At 54.0% G+C, this 20,325-nt stretch overlaps 1 protein-coding gene across 1 annotated transcript in view; it reads right to left on the reverse strand.

Moving 5' to 3' along the window:
* Positions 1 to 1,638: 1,638 nt before the first annotated feature.
* LOC113409281 (serine--tRNA ligase, cytoplasmic) overlaps positions 1,639 to 20,325 on the reverse strand; it is a 21,482-nt gene continuing 2,795 nt past the window's right edge. Inside the window, exons 2-11 of the mRNA XM_026663015.2 lie at positions 18,756 to 18,826; positions 17,982 to 18,062; positions 15,856 to 16,014; positions 14,940 to 15,083; positions 14,170 to 14,325; positions 13,754 to 13,975; positions 13,045 to 13,174; positions 3,506 to 3,663; positions 2,719 to 2,848; positions 1,639 to 2,323 (exon numbers count right to left, since the gene is read on the reverse strand). Of these exons, the coding sequence (XP_026518800.1) occupies positions 2,166 to 2,323; positions 2,719 to 2,848; positions 3,506 to 3,663; positions 13,045 to 13,174; positions 13,754 to 13,975; positions 14,170 to 14,325; positions 14,940 to 15,083; positions 15,856 to 16,014; positions 17,982 to 18,062; positions 18,756 to 18,826 (1,409 nt within the window). The 3' untranslated portion in view covers positions 1,639 to 2,165. The remainder of the gene's footprint in view (positions 2,324 to 2,718; positions 2,849 to 3,505; positions 3,664 to 13,044; positions 13,175 to 13,753; positions 13,976 to 14,169; positions 14,326 to 14,939; positions 15,084 to 15,855; positions 16,015 to 17,981; positions 18,063 to 18,755; positions 18,827 to 20,325) is intronic.

Consider the following 20,325-nt stretch of genomic DNA (forward strand, 5'->3'; position numbering starts at 1 on the left):
GGAGAAGAAGAGCAGGATCCCATCCAGGCCAGGGACTGTCCAAGGTCATTAAGGGCCCTACACACCCTAGGAGGGCAGCTTTCCCAGGGCCGATCCTCCCCTTCTGTTTGGGGATAGGGGTCGGGGCAGAGGCCCAGCCCCACCCCTTGGCCATAGACAGGGAGGGGAAGGGGGTCCTCGTTTCTTGGGGGCGGGGGGGGACCAGAGAGGTTGACACGGATGGAGTTCTACAAGTGATGAAGCTGGCACCACAACGTGCATCATCTTCTCAAGTAAATAAAGTAGACCCTGCCCAAACACCACACAGCAGCACTGCCCTGAAGCTGCTCAGACGCCAAACCGAGCCCTGATGCTGAGGACTGGCACTTAGCTAGGATACCGCCACCCACTGGGCCCCTTTCACATGGCAGGTGGAACGAGGCTGTTTGGGAGGGTGTCCGCGGTGGGTGACGCCCCCGGCCAGCTGGAGCGAGCCGCTAGAAGCTCCAGCACTGGCCCGTTATTGACAAATGGCCAGGATCCGGCAGACACTGTGATCTCTGCCTTTCTGGGGCTTGGGACACAAGGCGGGCCTTGTTTGCACGTAGTGAGGGGGTGTGTGGGGGGAGAACAGTAGGCTGCTGGCCAGACAACTCTCCAGTTCTGCTCTCGAGATTAGCAAGGGTAGGTTAGCAGCAGCCTGCAACCTCTGGTACTGAAAGGGGAGGTTTCGATACATGACCCTTCCGCAGAAGGCAGGTGGGAGAACTGGCAGCACGCCTGCTCCGAGCTCCTTCTCCAGGATCTATGGGACAGAGGGTCCCATGGATTTCCTTATCCTAGGCACGGAAGAGTTAACAGCTTCCCTGGCATCACACCTCAGGGAGATACATGATCTCAGCAGCACTGCCTAGATCCATCCAGCCAGCCCTATCATCCTTTGCTTCCACAGCCCTTCATCCCAACCACTCTACAAACACACATCACTGGCTGCAGCCAATCAGCACAATCAGGGCAAAAAGGAAGTCAGGTCAGTTAAGAGGGCAACGCCCCACACTCCCAGGAACTGCCAAGCCCAGGCAAAGCAGAGAGGAGCCCAGTGCTGAAGGTCGCGTCGTACAGAATCAAATCGTCCCCACTTCAAAGCAGAGAATCCTCACGAGGCGCTTTCACCCCACAGCCGCCAGAGCCCTGCAACGAGGTCTGGCCTAGCTCAGAGCATGAGCAGGAAATGTCTCCAGGCAACGAGTCCTGCACTTGCTTCTCAGCTTCTCCTCTAGCTGAAGAGTCTCCCCTCACCCCGCTGTGACTCCTTCCTCAGAGGCGGTGCAGAGGGTCGGCTCCTTGGCATTTGGTATCTGACATGGTCTGGAGGATGCCCCGACCTGCATTTCCAGCTCTCATCCACCAGGGAGAGCACCACAGCCAGAGAAGCTGTGCCCCTGGCCTGCTGGGTGGCCTTAGGCAGGGGCTCGCTCTCCTGTTGAGCAGCAGGTGCCCAGGGACTCAGCAGCCTTCCTGCTGGGCTAGTCCCGCTAAGGAGAGTGAGCATCTGCAGGCCATCGGCTCACTCGCCCACAGGGGAACCTGAGCGGACTGGTCTAAGCTATGGGGACAAAGCAGCAGGAGCCCAAAGAGCCAGTGGTGAGGAGCCCTGGACAGCTGTCTCCCTACATTGCTTTATTGTATTGCATTGATTCAGAGACAATCCTACATCCATGCAAAGAGACTATGGCTACAGTAAAGTCACATACGTAACAAGAGCCCAGCTTGGTTTTTCCCTTCTCATCTCCTTACCCTTGGGATTCAGGTGGAGGGTGTCGAGAGCATGAACAGGACATCAGCACTTTGCCCCGCCCAGGTTCCCAGCTAGGGACCCCCAGGGAAACCCTTTTCACAGGCTACCGAACATAAGTGGAGGGACATGGCTGCTGGGGAGAATACCAGCTGGCACTGCGAGTGCTTTCCACCGTCCAGGTGCTGGAGCCTCAGCACCCCATGAGGCAGGGGAGTTAAGTGCCATCCCGTGCTCCAGCGGGGGACACGAAGCAGAGGAGAGTGATTTGCCCCGGGTCACGCAGTCAGCTGGTGATTAAGCTGAGATTGGAACCCAGGAGCCTGGCTCCCAGACCTGGGTTCCACACACCAGACCGCGCTGCCTCGGGGAGATGACGGGGGAGCTGGGTTTAGGCATCGTTTACGCCCATGTTCTGCATTCGCCCTTCCAGGACACTATTGCCACCGGCTGGTTTCTTTTTGCTTCCTTCGTGCTGCTTCTTCTGTTTCTTGAAAGGTTCCTGGTCAATGGGAGCAGGTTTCACAAAGGGGATCATTTCCTTCAGCCCTGCCGAGAGACACAGGCAGTTACCCATGGTGAGAGCAGGCCAGGAACTTTGCGCTCCGTCTCTCCTGGCCTGAGAACCATTCCCCTTTACATCACCAAGGAAAGCCCTGCCCAGAAGCCCTCATTCCTCCAGTCCCCACAGCCACAACCTGAGAACTTGCAGAAGAGTCACATGGGAAGCAGTGGGGCCGAGGGGAGAAAACCAGGAGAGATATTAGCGCTGGGAAGGAATGAGCAGACTGGACTTGCTCCAGGACAGAGTCCCCCCTCGCCCTGCCTCTCCGGTGCTAGAACCCCTCTCCTATGCTACCAGGCGGGGGAGGAGACAGCAGACAGGGAGAGGTGGGTCAAAGCATAAAGCAGGGGTGCCACGTGAAGGGGTTTCCGAGTTGTACCTGGCGGCATGAAACCCTTCAGTTTCTCTGGCACGACGATGCCGTCCTGTGTCTGGTAGTTCTCCAGGATGGCACAGATCGTGCGGGTCGTGGCACACATGGTAGCATTTAGCATATGGACAAACTCCACCTGCAAGGACAAAGCCAATGACCCCAGGAACAGGGCTCGTGAGGAGCCCTCGCCAAGGCCCGCAGGGTGCACCCCACAGACACCAGCAGGCTAAGGAGCAGCTTCCTCTCCCCCAGAGGGGAGACCGATGCATCATTAACCAGGGAGCCCAATGGGAGGCACCACAGCAGCATTTCCAAATCAAGATTTCAGTTTGGGGCTAAAGTATTTACATATCTGAATTTTTGCCCAACCCACTCAGAGTTATCCCTGGAAAATTTAGGTGAAAACTGAAGAAGGGGTAGGGGGAGGAGGTTCCCATCAACATTTTCTGCAGAAGACACCTCCCCACCCCCAAATTTTCTGACCAGCTCTAACCGGGACCCAGCAGAGAGGATGGAGTGGCTGGTGCCCAGGGCTGCTCAGCAAGGATCTCGCCCTTTGGAAGGAGGGATGTGCTCTCCCAGGATGGAACACTGCGCTGGCAAGGAATACAGCTCTTCGCTGTGAGGGGGAGAGCGAGGAATGCTGGAGGAAAGATCCCAGTGGGGAGAGCAGCTAGCCAGGCAGACACTGAGCATGCAGCAGAAGCCTTGGAGGTAACTGCTCCGAGATGAGTATTCAGCTGCCCCAGGATGCACACGGAGAGTAAAAGGGAGGTACTGAAATGCCACCTACTTTGTCCATCATTTTCTTGGTCTGCCCGTAGCGGATCCGCAGGCGACGGGCCTGGTAGTCTGTGCAGTTGGAGCAGGAGACCAGCTCCCGGAAGGCGCTCGACCCTGGGAACCAAGCCTCGAGGTCCAGCTTCTTACTGGCAGCGTGGTTCAGGGAGCCTGCGAGAGCGGGAGGCAGGTACTTGGGCTGGCTGGCAAGGCAGCAGCTGCATGGTAGCAGGGAGAATGCACCGAATGCTGCCTCCAACCCAGCAGTGGCTTTGCAGGGACAGAGGGCAAAACCTGCCCTGCTAAGTTACTTACCCAACTGCTGCGCTCTGGTTTCACCACAAACGATTACAGGGCCTAGAGACCCGGGTGACAGGCACCTTAGAAACCCCCGAGACACAGCGCCATAGCCAAGACTAGTACTTAGGGTTCTGCAGGACTCTAGGCAATGGGGATTCTCCTGGAAGAGGAGGATCTAGGGCTGATTCTCTTCCAGCTCCCTTTCTGCCACTGCTCCGGGGTGGGGCTTGGAGCGTCAATTCCTGCTGGATGACCCTCTGGCCCATCTCGCACTCAGAGTGGCTCCTGGGCTGAGCTTCCCTGTTCTCCCCTTCCTATGACAGCTCCTCAGGGGAGAAGGAGCCTGGCCAGTGAGCAGGGACCGGACAGGTGATCAGACGTACCCGACACGAATGCCATTCCCGCCCAGCCCCACTCCGGATGTACTTTATCAGCTCCCTTTCCCACTCCCCAGTGCAGTGCAGCAGCTCCGGGGCACAGGGCCCGTGTAGAGAACCTGTAGTGCCCTCCCCTCTCGGTCCCTTGTTTTAAAGAGGGATGAAGGCTGAATAAGTGAACTGTGAGAAAGAGCCTCAGCACACCAACCACTGCACAGCAGCCTCCAGGATCTGCCGGGTGACGTCTGCTCCAAACTGCCACCTGCCAAGGGGACCCGCCTCATTAGCCACCTGCCATTGCTAACAACAAAGGCAACGTCAAGCCAACTTGCCAAGCCTTACAAGAGACAGGAGCGTCGTGCCCGGCTCTCGCCCAGCTCTTCCAGCTCATACAGGGTTACAAGGCATTCGGCCTGGGCGGGTCTTCTGAGAAACCAATGGCACCGCCATATTGAGGCTCAGCCAGACGACAGAGGCCAGGTCTACACTGCGCAGCCGTGTCAGGAGGGGGGTGAGAGAACCGTACTACCAGCCAACAAAGCTACACTGGCAAACCCCCACAAGAGGCCTTCTACTGACCTCCTCGGGGAAGGTGGTGTCACTCTGCCAACAGAAAAACTCCCACGACCTGGCTTGTCCATATCAACGCTAGGGGGGTTTGCCAACACAGAGCTGTGACGGAGCAGGGTGGATTTGACCTGGGAATGTAGCCTGGGAGTTACATTGCGCTACCTGAGCTGTAACCTGAGCCAGGAAGGGGGGTGGGAGAAGTGACACCTTCGGGGGGAGGGGAGGGGGGGCAAAGGAGAGGAGGAGCAGAGGGGAGGGGGGAGAGAGCTGCTGGAGGGATTTGGGAATTTTTCAGTTTGGGCTGGGAGGTGCAACGCAGGGAACCCCAAGCTGGGGTCTAAGCTCCCTGAACTCCCCAAGAGGACTTGATTGAGGGGTCCTGGTTGTATCTACAAGCTCTGCTGTAAACTGTGTTCCTGTTATCCAATAAACCTTCCGCTTTACTGGCTGGCTGAGAGAGTCACGGAGAATCGCTGGAAGCCAGGGGTACAGGGCCTTGAGTCCCCCACACTCCGTGACAACTTGTGGCAGCGGTGGGATCTACTGCACCCCGTGGACGGCGCTTCCTGCAGTAAATGAAGCAGTAAAATGAAGGGAGCAGTACTACTGGGGAGCAGTAAAACGAAGAGGGATCGACGGGGACCAGGTGGGCTGAAGAGTCAGAGAGAGACGGTTTCAGGGGGTGATTAACCCCTGGGAGTGTGTGACCAGTGAGAAGGACTTTTGCAGTAAGAGGGTCCCCCGGGGGATCGCAGCGAGCGGTCCCGGGGTGGAGGAGGCTGCAGCTCGACCCTGGCAGAGAGGTGGTGACCTGAAGAAGGGCTGGCACACTAGGAGTCCCCCTGGAACGGTGGAAAGCGGAGAGCACAGGCCGGCGAGTGGCCAGCAGGTGGATGTATGCTAAACGCCTTAAGAGCGACCTGGTGGAGCTGTGCAGGCAGAGGGGGCTGTGCATTGGGAGGTCCACCAAAGAACAGCTAATTGCCCAGCTGGAGGAGAGGGATCGCTTGGATGAACCGAGCCCTGTCCCGGAGGGAAGCCGCCCGGCGGATGCAGCGTGGGCCCCGGGGCCTGACATGGCTGGGAGGGGTCAGACTGCTGCCGAGGACATCCCAAGACTCTGACTACCTATACCTAGGGGAGGGGTTGGGGGAAGCCCAGCGAATACCGAGGGCATCCTGACCCAGGCGGCCAGCAGGGGATCGTCCCGGCAGAGCTCCCAGTACCGGGAGCAGATGCAACTGGAATATGACAGGGAGCTGAGACTGAAAGAGTTCGAGTTAAGACAGCAAGAACTGAAGCAGGAGCGGGAAGAGAAGGAGAAACAACGTCAGCATGAGCGGGACCAACGTCAGCACGAGGAGAACCAACGTCAGCATGAGCTGGAACTGGCCAGGCTGAAGAGCAGTGGGGCCCCGGCTGCGGTGAGCGAGGGGGGACCCAAGACTGCAAAGAGCTTTGATAAATGCTTCCTGGCCCAGCGTAAGGAGGGGGAGGACATGGATACCTTCCTGACGGCCTTTGAGAATACCTGCGAGCTGCTCCAGGTTGACCCTGCAGACAGGCTCCAGTTTCTCATCCCCTCACTGGACTCTACAGCCAGGGAGGTGTACAGCCGACTGAAAGGGGCGGAGACAGGGGACTACGAACTGTTCATAAAGGCCCTGCTCCGCGAGTTTGGGCTGACCCCTGAGACGTACCGGAAAAGGTTCCGGAGTCAGCATAAAACCCGTGAGGTCACATACCTACAACTAGCCAACCGGGCGCATGGGTATGCCCGCAAGTGGACAGCTGGGGCCCAAACTAAAGAGGACCTGCTTGACCTATTCGTACTGGAGCACGTGTATGAGCAGTGCCCATCCGACCTGAGGCGATGGTTGATGGACCAAAAGCCAGAGAACCCGCAGCATGCAGGCCAGCTGGCCGACGAGTTTGTGAACAGTCGGGCCGGGGATAACCGGGAGGAGTCCCAAAGGAACAGGCCCGCCACAACGCAGAGAGAGAGTCACCATGGGACCTCCCAGCGAGGAAATATGGAGAACCCCCACCAAAGGGAAACATCCAGCGTCAGGTCCATCCGACCTGCTCAAGGGGACCCACGGGACATGGGCTGCTATCACTGTGGCCAGAGAGGCCACATACGGGCCCAGTGCCCCAGGCTCCGGGACAGACTGAGCAGACCGAACCCACAGAGAGTTGACTGGGTAGAGACCCAGCCGGGCAAGAGGCAGCATTCCCAGGGAAGGGGGGCTGGCAGAGTACCACCTGCTAAGGAGGGAGGAGAGCTCCAGGCCAGCTCCTCTGGGGGGCTGGATGCTCCAGACTCAGGGTTTTCGGTTTACAGGGTGGACGCGGGGCTGCCCCTCCGGAGAGAGTGCCTTGTTCCCCTGGAGGTGGATGGGAGGAAGGTCAATGGATACTGGGATACGGGCGCAGAGGTGACGCTGGCCCGGCCCGAGGTGGTGGCCCCAGATCGGGTGGTGCCCGACACCTACCTGACCCTGATGGGGGTGGGTGGGACCCCATTCAAGGTGCCTGTGGCGAGGGTACACCTGAAGTGGGGGGCCAAGGAGGACCCCAAGGATGTGGGGGTGCACCATCATTTGCCCACTGAGGTGTTGATGGGGGGGGGGGGAGACCTGGAGGACTGGCCAAGCCACCCTCCGGGTGCCCTGGTCGTGACCCGTAGTCAGAGCCGGCGAGGGGCACTGCACCCTGACCTTGGGGAGGGTACCTTGCCCGAGGCGCAGGACCCTAACCTGGTGGGGAGGGACCGCCCAGGGACACAGCTCAGGGAGGCTGCGGCCTCAGACCCAGCCGGCGAGAGAGAGCAGGTGCCCAGCCCTGTCCCAGCTGCTGAGTTCCAGGCCGAGTTGCAGAAAGATCCCTCCTTGCAGAAGATAAGGGACCTGGCAGACCTCAGGGCGGTACAGACCATGGGGAGCGGCTGCCAGGAGAGGTTCCTGTGGGAGAATGGGCTCCCCCAGGGGAAGTGGAGTTGTGGGGGATCAGGAGGCAGCTGGTGGTTCCCCAGAAGTTTCGCCACAAGCTACTGTACCTGGCCCATGACATCCCTCTCGCAGGGCACCAGGGAATCCGGCGCACCAGGCAGAGGCTGCTACAGAACTTTTACTGGCCTGGGGTCTTTACCAACATCCGACAGTACTGCCGATCCTGTGACCCCTGTCAGAGGGTGGGGAAGGCCCGGGACAAGGGGAAAGCAGCGTTGAGGCCTTTGCCCATCATAGAGGAGCCTTTCCAGAAGGTGGCTATGGACATAGTGGGACCTCTCAGCAAGACGACCCAGTCAGAGAAGAAATACATTCTGGTGGTGGTAGATTTCGCCACCCGCTACCCCGAGGCAGTGCCCTTATCGTCCATCGAAGCGGACACTGTGGCAGATGCGCTGCTGACCATTTTCAGCCGAGTGGGGTTTCCCAAGGAAGTCTTAACAGACCAAGGGTCCAACTTCATGTCGGCCCTACTCCAGTGCTTGTGGGAGAAATGCGGGGTCTGGCACAACTGGGCCTCAGCGTATCACCCCCAATCCAACGGGCTGGTGGAGAGGTTCAACGGGACACTAAAGATGATGCTAAAAACATTTATGAACCAGCACCTGCAGGACTGGGACAAGTACTTACCTCACCTGCTGTTCGCGTACAGGGAGGTACCCCAGGAGTCTACCGGGTTTTCGCCTTTCGAACTGTTATATGGAAGGCGGGTAAGGGGGCCCCTGGACCTGATGAGAGACGAATGGGAGGGGAAGGCCACTCCTGATGGAGAGTCGGTGGTGGAGTATGTCCTGACCTTCCGGGAACGACTTGCCGAGCTCATGGGCCTGGCCAGGGAGAATCTGGCCCAAGCCCAGAGGAAGCAGAAGGTCTGATATGACCGCACGGCGCGGGCCCGCGCCTTCGCCACCAGGGATCAGGTGATGGTCCTCATCCCCGTGAGGAAGAACAAACTCCAGGCCGCATGGGAAGGGCCCTTCAAGATTGTCAAGCAACTAAATGAGGTAAATTATGTGGTGGAGCTGTCGAACCGGGCGCACCACCGCCGGGTGTACCATGTGAATATGATGAAGCCATATTATGACAGGGGGAATGTGGTGTTGGCCGTGCGTGGGCACTGGGAGGAGCAGGGAGATGACCCTTTAGTAGATCTATTCCCTGGGACAAGAGCTGATTCCCCCCTGGAAACAATTCCCCTCTCTGATCAGCTAACCCGTACCTAGCAAGCTGAGATTGGAGGGGTGCTGCATCTGTACCGACAGCTGTTTTCCAACCAGCCTGGATGCACTAATCTGACTGTCCACCAGGTGCAGACAGGATCGCACCCGCCTATAAAATGCTCCCCCTTCCGAGTCACAGGGAAAACTGCTCAGGACCTGGAAAGAGAGGTCAATGACATGCTGGCTTTGGGGGTGATCCAGCCATCTTCTAGTCCTTGGGCCTCGCCGGTGGTGCTGGTCCCCAAAAAGGACGGGTCGATCCGGTTCTGTGTGGACTATCGGAAGCTCAATGCCATCACTGTAGCCGATGCCTACCCCATGCCCAGGCCTGACGAGCTCCTAGACAAGCTGGGAGGCGCTCGGTAGCTGACCACCATGGATCTTACAAAGGGCTATTGGCAAGTGCCGCTGGATGCAGATGCCAGGCTGAAATCGGCCTTTATCACCCCTCTGGGGCTCTATGAGTTCCTGACCCTGCCTTTCAGCCTCAAGGGCGCGCCAGCCACCTTCCAGCGCCTAGTGGATCAGCTACTGAGGGGGATGGAGAGTTTTGCTGTGGCATATATTGACGACACTGGCGTCTTTAGCCAGACCTGGGAGGACCATGTGTCCCAGGTTAGATAAGTGCTGGACCGACTCCAGGAGGCTGGGCTGACCGTAAAAGCTGAGAAGTGCAAGGTGGGGAAGGCTGAAGTATCCTACCTAGGTCACCGGGTGGGGAGTGGCTGCCTAAAGCCAGAACCAGCCAAAGTGGAGGTGATCAGAGACTGGCCTGCCCCCCAAACCAAAAAGCAGGTCCAGGCCTTTACTGGGATGGCGGGATACTATCGAAGGTTCATGCCCCACTTTAGCGCCATAGCCGCCCCCATCACTGAGCTGTGCAAGAAGGGGAAGCCAGACAAGGTGGTCTGGACCGAGGAGTGCCAGGAAGCTCTCCGGGCACTGAAGGAGGCTCTGGTCAGTGGCCCAGTTCTGGCAAACCCAGACTTTGATAAGCCCTTTTTGGTGTTCACCGACGCCTCAGACACAGTTTTGGGCCCCACACTACAAGAAGGATGTGGAAATATTGGAAAGAGTCCAGCGGAGGGCAACAAAAATGATTAGGGGTCTGGAGCACATGACTTATTAGGAGAGGCTGAGGGAACTGGGATTATTTAGTCTCCAGAAGAGAAGAATGAGGGGGGATTTGATAGCTGCTTTCAACTACCTGAAGGGAGGTTCCAAAGAGGATGGAGCTCGGCTGTTCTCAGTGGTGGCAGATTACAGAACAAGGAGCAATGGTCTCAAGTTGCAGTGGGGGAGGTTTAGGTTGGATATTAGGAAACACTATTTCACTAGGAGGGTGGGTGAAGCACTGGAATGCGTTACCTAGGGAGGTGGTGGAACCTCCTTCCTTGGAGTTTTTTAAGGCCCGGCTTGACAAAGCCCTGGCTGGGATGATTTAGTTGGGAATTGGTCCTGCTTTGAGCAGGGGGTTGGACTAGATGATCTCCTGAGGTCCCTTCCAACCCTGATATTCTATGATTCTATGACTGGGGGCGGTGTTAATGCAGGAGGATGAAAACGGGGAGAGACACCCGATCTTGTACCTGAGCAAGAAGTTGCTACCCCGGGAGCAGAACTACGCGGCCATCGAGAAGGAATGCCTGGCCATGGTATGGGCCCTCAAGAAACTAGAGCCATATCTCTTTGGGTGACACTTCACCGTGCACACCGACCACTCTCCCCTGACCTGGCTGCACCAGATGAAAGGAGCCATCGCCAAGCTCCTGAGGTGGAGCCTGCTCCTGCAGGATTATGACATGGACGTGGTCCATGTCAAGGGAAGTGACAACTTGATAGCGGATGCGTTGTCCCGGAGAGGGGGCCCTGAACTTCCCCAGGTCACTGGTCAGAGTGACCCCGCTCAGTTCAGTCTCGAAGGGGGGAGAGATGTGACGGAGCAGGGCGGATTTGACCTGGGAATGTAGCCTGGGAGTTACATTGAGCTACCTGAGCTGTAACCTGAGCCAGGAAGGGGGGTGGGAGAAGTGACACCTTCTGCCCGGGGGAGACGGAACAAAGGAGAGGAGGAGCAAGGGGAGGGGGGAAGAGAGCTGCTGGAGGGATTTGGGAATTTTTCAGTTTGGGCTGGGAGGTGCAACGCAGGGAACCCCAAGCTGGGGTCTAAGCTCCCTGCACTCCCCAAGAGGACTTGATTGAGGGGTCCTGGTTGTATCTACAAGCTCTGCTGTAGACTGTGTTCCTGTTATCCAATAAACCTTCCGCTTTACTGGCTGGCTGAGAGTCATGGTGAATCGCAGGAAGCCGGGGGTACAGTGCCCTGAGTCCCCCACACTCCGTGACAAGAGCCACCAGGCAAAACATCTGTCAGAGCTAATGGGCAGAAGGGGCTGCCAAATCGTGTGACCTTCTGTACATCACAGATCCCCCAGTGTAGACACGGCCTTAGCAAGAGGAGCTTCAGGCTCAGATTCCCAGCTAAGGCTGGTTCAAGCCATACCCTAAGCGTTCGATGGTACGCCCACATGTCGAATACTGCGTACAGATGTGGTCTCCTCATCTAAAAAAAGATATACTGGCACTAGAAAAGATTCAGAAAAGGGCAACTAAAATGATTAGAGGTTTGGAACAGGTCCCATATGAGGAGAGATTAGAGAGTCTAGGACTCTTCAGCTTGGAAAAGAGGAGACTAAGGGGGGATATGATAGAGGTATATAAAATCATGAGTGATGTAGAGAAAGTGGATAAGGAAAAGTTATTTACTTATTCCCATAATACAAGAACTAGGGGTCACCAAATGAAATTAATAGGCAGCAGGTTTAAAACAAATACAAGGAAGTTCTTCAAGCAGCGCACAGTCAACTTGTGGAACTCCTTACCTGAGGAGGTTGTGAAGGCTAGGACTATAACAGTGTTTAAAAGAGAACTGGATAAATTCATGGTGGTTAAGTCCATTAATGGCTATTAGCCAAGATGGGTAAGGAATGGTGTCCCTAGCCTCTGTTTGTCAGAGGATGGAGATGGATGGCAGGAGAGAGATCACTTGATCATTGCCTGTTGGTCCACTCCCTCTGGGGCACCTGGCATTGGCCACTGTCGGTAGACAGGATACTGGGCTAGATGGACCTTTGGTCTGACCCGGTACGGCCGTTCTTATGTTCTTATGATCTCTCCCCTCCCTGCTGTCACTCAGCTTGCCTCTACACCAGCAAGAAGGGGCTGTGGGAGCACGCGGCATGAACCTGTCTTCTCTGCAGCACCTCACCGCCGCTGGCCTGGGGAGGAGACAGGGACCAGAAACCAACCCCCTGGCACCCATATTCCTGAAGCATGTAGGAGCCCAGTCAGGGCCCCATTGCTGTATGTTAGCTCAGCACCTAGAGAGACAACAGGGGGAGCGAGACAGCTGGGGTGTGGGGAAAGCACAAGGTAACGGTGATGGCGTAGCACGTGGAACAAACTGACAGCCTCGGCCCAGCACTGCCTAACCAACACTCCTGCAGCTTTCAACTCCCCCGCGTGGCCACGCGGATGCTGCTAGCAGGTCACAGCAGTTCCTTCCCCAGAGGAAGGGACGAGCCATTTCAGACTCAATACAAGTCAATGATTAGCTTTTCCCAAGTGAGCTCTCTATCCCTCCAAGATTGCTCTGACCATGGCTAGGCAGGGCACTACCCGGAGCTGGGGCACAGCCACTGCAGTGTATGTCCCTGAAGTGTTACTGCACAGCGATCACCAAGGAAACGGGTCACTTTGGGCTCCTTCCCGACCACGCCAGCCACAGCTTCCAGCAGGCTGTGGGACAACGGTGCGCAGAGGCTGAGCCCAGAGCCCATCGCGCAGGGTGCTGTACACAGTCTAACCAGAGGCACAGAGGGGCGGGGCTTGCCCAAACTCACCCGTAGGTCAGAAGCCAAGCCAGGACCAGAGCCAGGGCTGGCTCCTCTGACACTGCCCTGCCCACTCGCCTCCTGTCTTGGCCTCTGTCCTTCGATGGCAGGCTGGTCCTGTCACATTACCCCTACAGAGAGGAGCATGTGCACCCCGGACCAGGAGAGCCGAGTTCCGTACCTGAGACAATATTGACGATGTGGTAAGGAATGCCCAGCGACTGGTAGAACTCCTCAGCAGTCGCGATCATTTCATCAAACATCTCCCACGACTTGTTGTCATGAGGCGACGCGAAGATAAACTGCTCAATCTGGGGGGGAGGAGAGAGAAGCTACTAACAATGTGCAGAGGGTAGGACTCCATGTCTTAGTGTGCTGCTGCTCACAGGTGGGGCAAGGCCCAGGAATGGTGGATTCAGAGAACGGGAACCAGAAGACAAGGAGATGATTGCAGTAGGGAATGTTTTCTCCAATGTCCGTCTCACGGAATTCCAGTGTAACAAACCGACAGTGACGGGAAATGACAGCAGGCCTGGAAACTGCTAGCAATTTATACTGACAGACCCCTAAAGGAGCCACAAAGACCTTTGCAGTCTCACAAATCTGTAACTACTTTACTCTTTACTAGGAAGAGGCCAGCAGCAGCCCATCGCACCACCCCCTAGAGGGGGCTTTCTGGAGTCACTCTTGTTCTGAGGATACTGAACTTGCAGACCCCCCTCAGATCATGCAGCAAGGGGGCTCTGCAGCTCCCCTCTGCTCCAAGGTATTAATTACTCATTTTCCCTTCAAATATCCTACACCTGGGAGGAAAGACCCCGAGCCCATTCTTATCTACTCGCATCCTGCAAACATTTCCCAGCTAACTGGCTAGCAACGCATCCCTTTACCTTTTCAAACTGGTGCACCCGGAAGATGCCTCTGGTGTCACGGCCGTGCGAGCCAACTTCCTGCCTGAAGCAGGTGGACAGCCCAGCATATCTGATGGGCAGATCCTCCGGCTTCAGCCACTCATCCCTGTGCAAAGCTGCAATTGGCTGCTCAGAGGTAGCAATCAGGTACTTCTCATCGACGGAGCTGTCCTCTGATTTCTCACTGCCCTTGCCAATGACCTGGAGATGGGGGTTGAACAGCACTCTGTCAGCGTACCAGAGCAGAACACACAACAGCCTCAGCAACGCAGACCTGGGCCCCAGGAATAGCAAGAGCCAGAGGCTATAAGGATCCTTTGCCATGGCAAACACTAACAGAAAACTGTACTTGGCTTGCCGGCATCAGGATGCACAAGCCCTTCCTTGCAGCTTACCTTGTAAAGCTCCTCATCAAACTGACTGAGCTGAGCCACCTCCTGCATCACCTCTTTCCTCATGAAGAAGGGTGTGTAGATAGGGGTGTATCCCTTGCTGAGCAGGGTCTGCAGAGCATACTGGATCAGCGCCTGCTCAAGGAAAACCAGGGCACCCTACAAACACAAGATAAGCCTCTCAGGTCACATGAAGGACTAATGGCTCGGATTCTAGAGGTGCTGAGTGCATGCGACTCCTGTCCTGTGTGCTGAGCTCCTCTGACGACCAGGCCAGAAGTGCCTACAACAGCTCAGCTTCGAGAATGGAGCCAATAACTAGGACAGAAAAAGGAGCCCAAACCGATGGTACCGGAGGACAAACAACGGTGATGGGCTTACCCCATGCAAGTCTTGGTCCAAAATGTTTTATACACAGCCATGACATGGAGTGTCTCAAGCTGAAAACATGCTTAGCAACAGCAGCAGACATGCAGCACTAGTCATACTACCACTAGCCCAGTCTGACACCCTTTGATTGTGGCACATGCAGCTGTCTTTAGAAAGCTAATGCAAGGCTGAACTCCACCAGTCGTGCAGAGGCTCCCTCTGCCTAGTACACGATCAGCACCGGAAAATGCCCTTGTGCCCACTGCAGGATTAGAGGGAGGTACAGCACAAATGGCAGGAAAGCAGCAGATCTCTGCCACAAAGTCAGGTGGGTGGTTCTATGTCTGTCTGATTCCTTTTCCTGCGTCCCAGACCCAGGAAGGTTTGGGGCTCGGGGCTCTCACCTTCAGGAAGTACCCTCTGCTTCCAGCTACTATGGCCCCCTTTTCTCCCTCGTAGCCATCCACCATCACCACCAAGTCCACGTGGGAGTACTTCTTCTTCACCGTGCAGTCTCCCCAGATCCTCTCCACTCGGTTATCTGCATCCTGCATGCAAGGCAAGATGAGGAAAATAAGGGCTCACTTGGAAGTCTCCTCTCATACCTGCTCCCACCAGGCCAGGCCCAGTGCAGGGTGTAGAACCCTGGGCCAGTGTGTGTTCTGCGGAAGGCAGGTAAGGAGTGAAGAGGGAGTGGTCAGGCCCTCATTCCTCTCCCTCCCTTTCCCCACAAGGGTCAGTGCTCAGACCTCAGGCATCTCCCAGTGGAGAGCATCAATACTTGTCTGAGCGCTTGCCACAGCTGTTACTGGACTCAACCCGAGGGGCTCCCTCACCTTGGGATTGGCTCTGCAGTTTCCATAGTGACTAAATCCAGGCAACTGACAGACACAGCTCGGAACCCTAATGCTGATCCCTGCCGGCAGCATATTATGATGTCACTTGGCTGCTGGCCCAGGCCAATTGTATTCCTGGAGTTAAACATTCTTGCTGGGTGAATGCAATGGGCAAGGGCAGATCCCAGCATTTGGCTCTGCCTAAGTTTCCCATGTATGCACTAAACAATGGTGGAGAGTTCTACACTGGCTGAGCGGGTCTTTGTGTTCAGTGAGCTCCTTCGCTGCAAGACACCCTGTCTTGTAATGCAGATTTCATTCACTCCCTACCCGATCTCAGCAACCCCTCGCAACAGGGACCTAGCTGACTGTGTCTGTGGTCACTTTGATGTGCTGTGCATGGCTGCTTCAAGCTGACTGTACGTTACTTCCCAAAACCTGCCAGAGACATCGTCTACATAGAGGGGATGCGTTTGGCTCCTACCTCGTCATTGCTGATGGGCACAGAGGGGTGGAGGAGGTTTCCAATTTCTCGGAGGCTTTCAAACCGCTCCGCCTCCAGTTTCACACGCTCGGCGTCGCACTTCAGGATGGCTTCGTCAATGAGAACACGGACTTTCTTAATCTGGGTTACCTGAAGTCCCTGTTACACACAAATCACTGGGCATGTCACTATACAGCTTAAACAACAGGGAAAATGAGCACTATGCTCATGAAAAGGGCCAAAGAGGTTTTTTTAAGTAGCGCAAACCACTCTGATCTTTGCCTAACCAGCCTGGCTTTTGCAGAGGTAAATGACGTTTCACTAATCAAACAGACTTTGCTGAATATGTCAATAAAGTATTGGATAAAGGAGAACCAGCTGATAATTTATTTAGGCTGTCAAAGGCCTTTGACAAAGTTCCTCACAAGAGGCTACTACAGAAGCTATGTCATCACAGAGTGAGAGACAAAGTACACCTCTACCCTGATATAACGCTGTCCTCGGGAGCCAAAAAAAAAAATCTTACCGCGTTATAGGTGAAACCACGTTATATCGAACTTGCTTTGATCCGCTGGAGTGCGCAGCCCCGCCCCCCCCGGAGCGCTGCTTTGCCGCATTATATCCGAATTCGTGTTATATTGGGTCGCGTTATATTGGGGTAGAGATGTATTGTCATAGATCAAAAACCAGCTAAGAGGCAGGAATCAGAGTAGGAATAAACAGTTAGTTTTCACCATGGCAGAAGATGAAGTTGCCTTAAAGTTTCTCATTAGGCCCACCATTACTTCATGTTCTGGAAACGGGGGTGAGCAGTGAGGTGCAGATGACATAAGTTATTTAGGTCAGTCCAATCCAGAGAGAACTGTGAGGAACTTCGGAGGGACCTAATCAAGCTAGGGGAATGAGCAGCAAAATGGCAGATGAAGCTAAATGTTGATAAATGCCAAATACTACACTTGGGATGGAATAATTTGAACTACTCATAAACCTTACAAGGTTCTAAATTCACTAGATCAACTCAGGAAAGGGACCCGGGCATCACTGTAGCCCACTCAATGGAGACCTCTGCTCAGTGTGCAGCTGCAGCCAAAAAGCAAGTAAAATCTTAGGATGCAAAAGGAAAGGGATGGGAATCATATGGGAAATATCGTGATGTGATTACATAAATCAAGTGTGCCTCCTTTAGAAAACCGTGCGCCGTTCTGCCCATCGCATCTCAAAAAGGAGGATTAAAGGGGTTCAGAGAACGGCAACAAAAATGATTAGGGCAATGGTAAAACTGATCTGAAGAGAGATTGACGAGACTAGGATTGTGACCTTAGGAAGGGGGGGGAATAAGAGGAGCCATGAGTAAGTCTATAAAACTAATGATTGGTTTAGAGAAAAGGGAGATCAGAAGCTTCTGTTCTCCCTGTCTCACAACACAAGAACAAAGGGACATGCAAAGAAACGGAGAAGTGGTAAATCCAGAACTAATACAAGGAAATACCTTTTCATGTGTGTGATTGGCAATGAGTTCCATAGTTCAAAGGACGGTAAGGCCAAAATCTTAAGATTAAAAAAGGGACTGAACACATATCTCTATGGATAAGAATATCTGGCTCTATTAGTGGATACTGTTGAATTTTGGACACAATAATATTCCTCGTGCCTGAGTGTTTCTTGAACCTGTCTCTAAAGCATCTGGTGCTGGCCACTGCTGGCAAGCGAGATACTGACTTAGCTGGACCAGGGGGCTGATCCAGTCTGACAATTCCTGTATTCACATTTCGGCTGAAAAACGGCACCTCCAGCAGCACAATGCTCCTCGTCTCCAGGCAGAGAAATTGGTTCAGTACAGACTGAGGAAAGAGAACCCCAGACTGAATCACCAATAGCACTTTGGTGTGTTCCTCAGAGGTGTCCTATTAAAGTATTGTCTCAGCCTGACCCTACCTAGCTAACAAGATCTAACAGGTTCACAGCACAGAGTGATTTGGCTGGAGGTCGCTGACTGCAGAAGTACAGAATAGTCAGACTTCAGCCTGGAAGACGGTGAGATAAACAGGAATGAAAGAAAAGGCAGGCAGTCAATGGTCACTTTTCAGAGTGCCCGCAGCCCCATGAAAGCTGGGGGTGTAACTCACCGCTAAGATGTCGGCAGTGAGGCCATCAAGATTTTGTGCATGTTCTGGTACTGACTCATCATCGCCCATGGGCTCTTTTTTCTGCAAAGGGAAGAATCGAGAAGAACAATGAGCATGCTAAGAACATATGTTGTAAGCAGCGACAAGGGTATGCACTACAGCTGCTGCAATGTGTGGAATCAGGACTGGGAGGAGAGGACCCAGGAGAGGATCTCAAACTTCATCTTATAAAGCGATCCACAGTATGACACAGAATGAAAATCATGGCTAGATTGTGCAGGGTAGTGGATTCTTCTAACTATAGAATCATAAAATATCAGGGTTAGAAGGGACCTCAGGAGGTCATCTAGTCCAACCCCCTGCTCAAAGCAGGACCAATCCCCAGACAGATTTTTGCCCCAGATCCCTAAATGGCCCTCTCAAGGATTGAACTCACAACCCTGGGTTTAGCAGGCCAATGCTCAAACCACAGAGCTATCCCTCCCCCTATAACTAGCTATATGCTTTGGCACTACATCTGACATGTGAACAATTTTCTCAGGTCTATTGATGCAACAACCTTAATTTGACATTGTCAAAAATTTCTATGGACATTTTTCAGGTCATTCACTAAGCAAACTTCTTCCTACTAGAGGTCATCAACTGCAGGAAGATTAGACAGATTACACTGCTTTTCAACAAGACTAGAACAAATAGCACCACATCAGCACTACCCTAGCACCATGTTACCAGGGAAGACAGCTGCTATGATTTCATAGCACTCCTCTCTCTTACCTTCATTTTCTCACCTATCGTTTTGCTGCACAGGTTCTTCAGTTTGTTCAAGTTGTCTGCACGAAATCTGCCTGGAAAGGGGGCATTGGAGGAAAAAATAAACCAGTGATCTCCACAGTGAAACTACACATTTGCTAGCAGATTCAGAAACCTGTTGAGTTGGTAAGTTGTTATCCCTGTAGGTGATGTATCGCAGACACAAACAGTTCAGATACACAACTCATTCCCTCTTTACTTCAATTAGCTTTACAGATCTTATTCAGAGAGTTGGCAAAATGGAGAGGAGAAACTTGCCCTGAGCAGGCATTTCATAACCCGGAGGGAAAGAAGGGCATCACAGCGGGAATAGGATTGAGAGATATATGGCTACCCCTCTGAAACCCTCTGCCACAAACTCGTTGCATGCCCTTGGGCAAGCCAGTCCCCCTGTGACACCATTTTCCCAGCTATAAAGCAAAAGCAGTACTTCACTACCTCACAGAATCACTGGGTGACTTAATTCAGACATGCACAGTCCCACTCACCCCCTGAGTGGAAGGTAAACTGTTCACTGTGTCATTAGTCGGAGTGAGGGAGGAAATTTTATGCCTGAGATGGTAAATTTTCAGGGCTTGAAAACAATCCTTTCACCCCACTGGTCAGCGTAGAGCAGAAAACCCATGGCGAGAGGGGGAGGCAGCTCCTTCCACCCGTTTCAGATTCGAGAAAAAATGTCAATTTTCATTTAAAACATTTCCAGTTTCTTATGGGGGCTAAGACAGGCTCCCAAATGTTACCATGTACCAGAGCCTACAGAGACAGCTCCAGGGCCTCTGCTCAGCTTTCCCAAGCAGCAGCAGAGTGAAACTGACAAGAGCCTGGTCAGTTTCACTGAAGATATTCAGACCTTTGGGAGAAACAGGAGAAACAGAGAAGAACTAGCTCATTTTCCTCCTCTGCTACTGTGTGGAAAAGCTGGAAGCAGCAACAGCAGATGCAGGAACCAGAATGGAGGGCTCATAAACATGAAGATCTGGGGCCAGTTAGAACAGCAGAGACCTAGCCATCTTGGTGTTAGCCAGGGGCATGGGAAAAGGGGAAGGTGAACCTCCCTCCCTCACCCCATCCTTTAGCCAGGAGGCTCTGCAGCACAGGAACACCAGGAAGTGCCTACTCCCTTCCAGCCAGGGAAGTACAGAGGGAGGCTTGAAACTGATCAGAAACCTGTTAATTAGAGCACTGGTCTCCAAACTTTTTTGATTGCGCACCCCTATCAGTAAAAAAATTTTGAGCACGCACCCCCTGCCACGCCGAAGCCAAAAAAAAAAAAAAAAAAAGCCGCTCGGACTCCCGCCCGAACTGCGTCCGGCTGGTCTGTCTAGTACTGTAACTAATGGGGGTCTAGTTCACACCTTGTAAATACTGGTAACACTTATGCGGGGAGGGGGAGAAGAGGGGGCTTAACAGATGTGTGATGTGCTTTGAGATCACTCAACCAGGAAGCTCAGATTTATATTGGTGGCTGATATGTATGTGTGTGTGTGTATATATATATATATATACACACACACACACACACACCAGTAAAAAA

Source organism: Terrapene carolina, unplaced genomic scaffold, assembly GCF_002925995.2.
Source record: "Terrapene carolina triunguis isolate 2854851 unplaced genomic scaffold, T_m_triunguis-2.0 Scaffold31888, whole genome shotgun sequence".
In the NCBI taxonomy this organism is placed as follows: domain Eukaryota; kingdom Metazoa; phylum Chordata; order Testudines; family Emydidae; genus Terrapene; species Terrapene triunguis.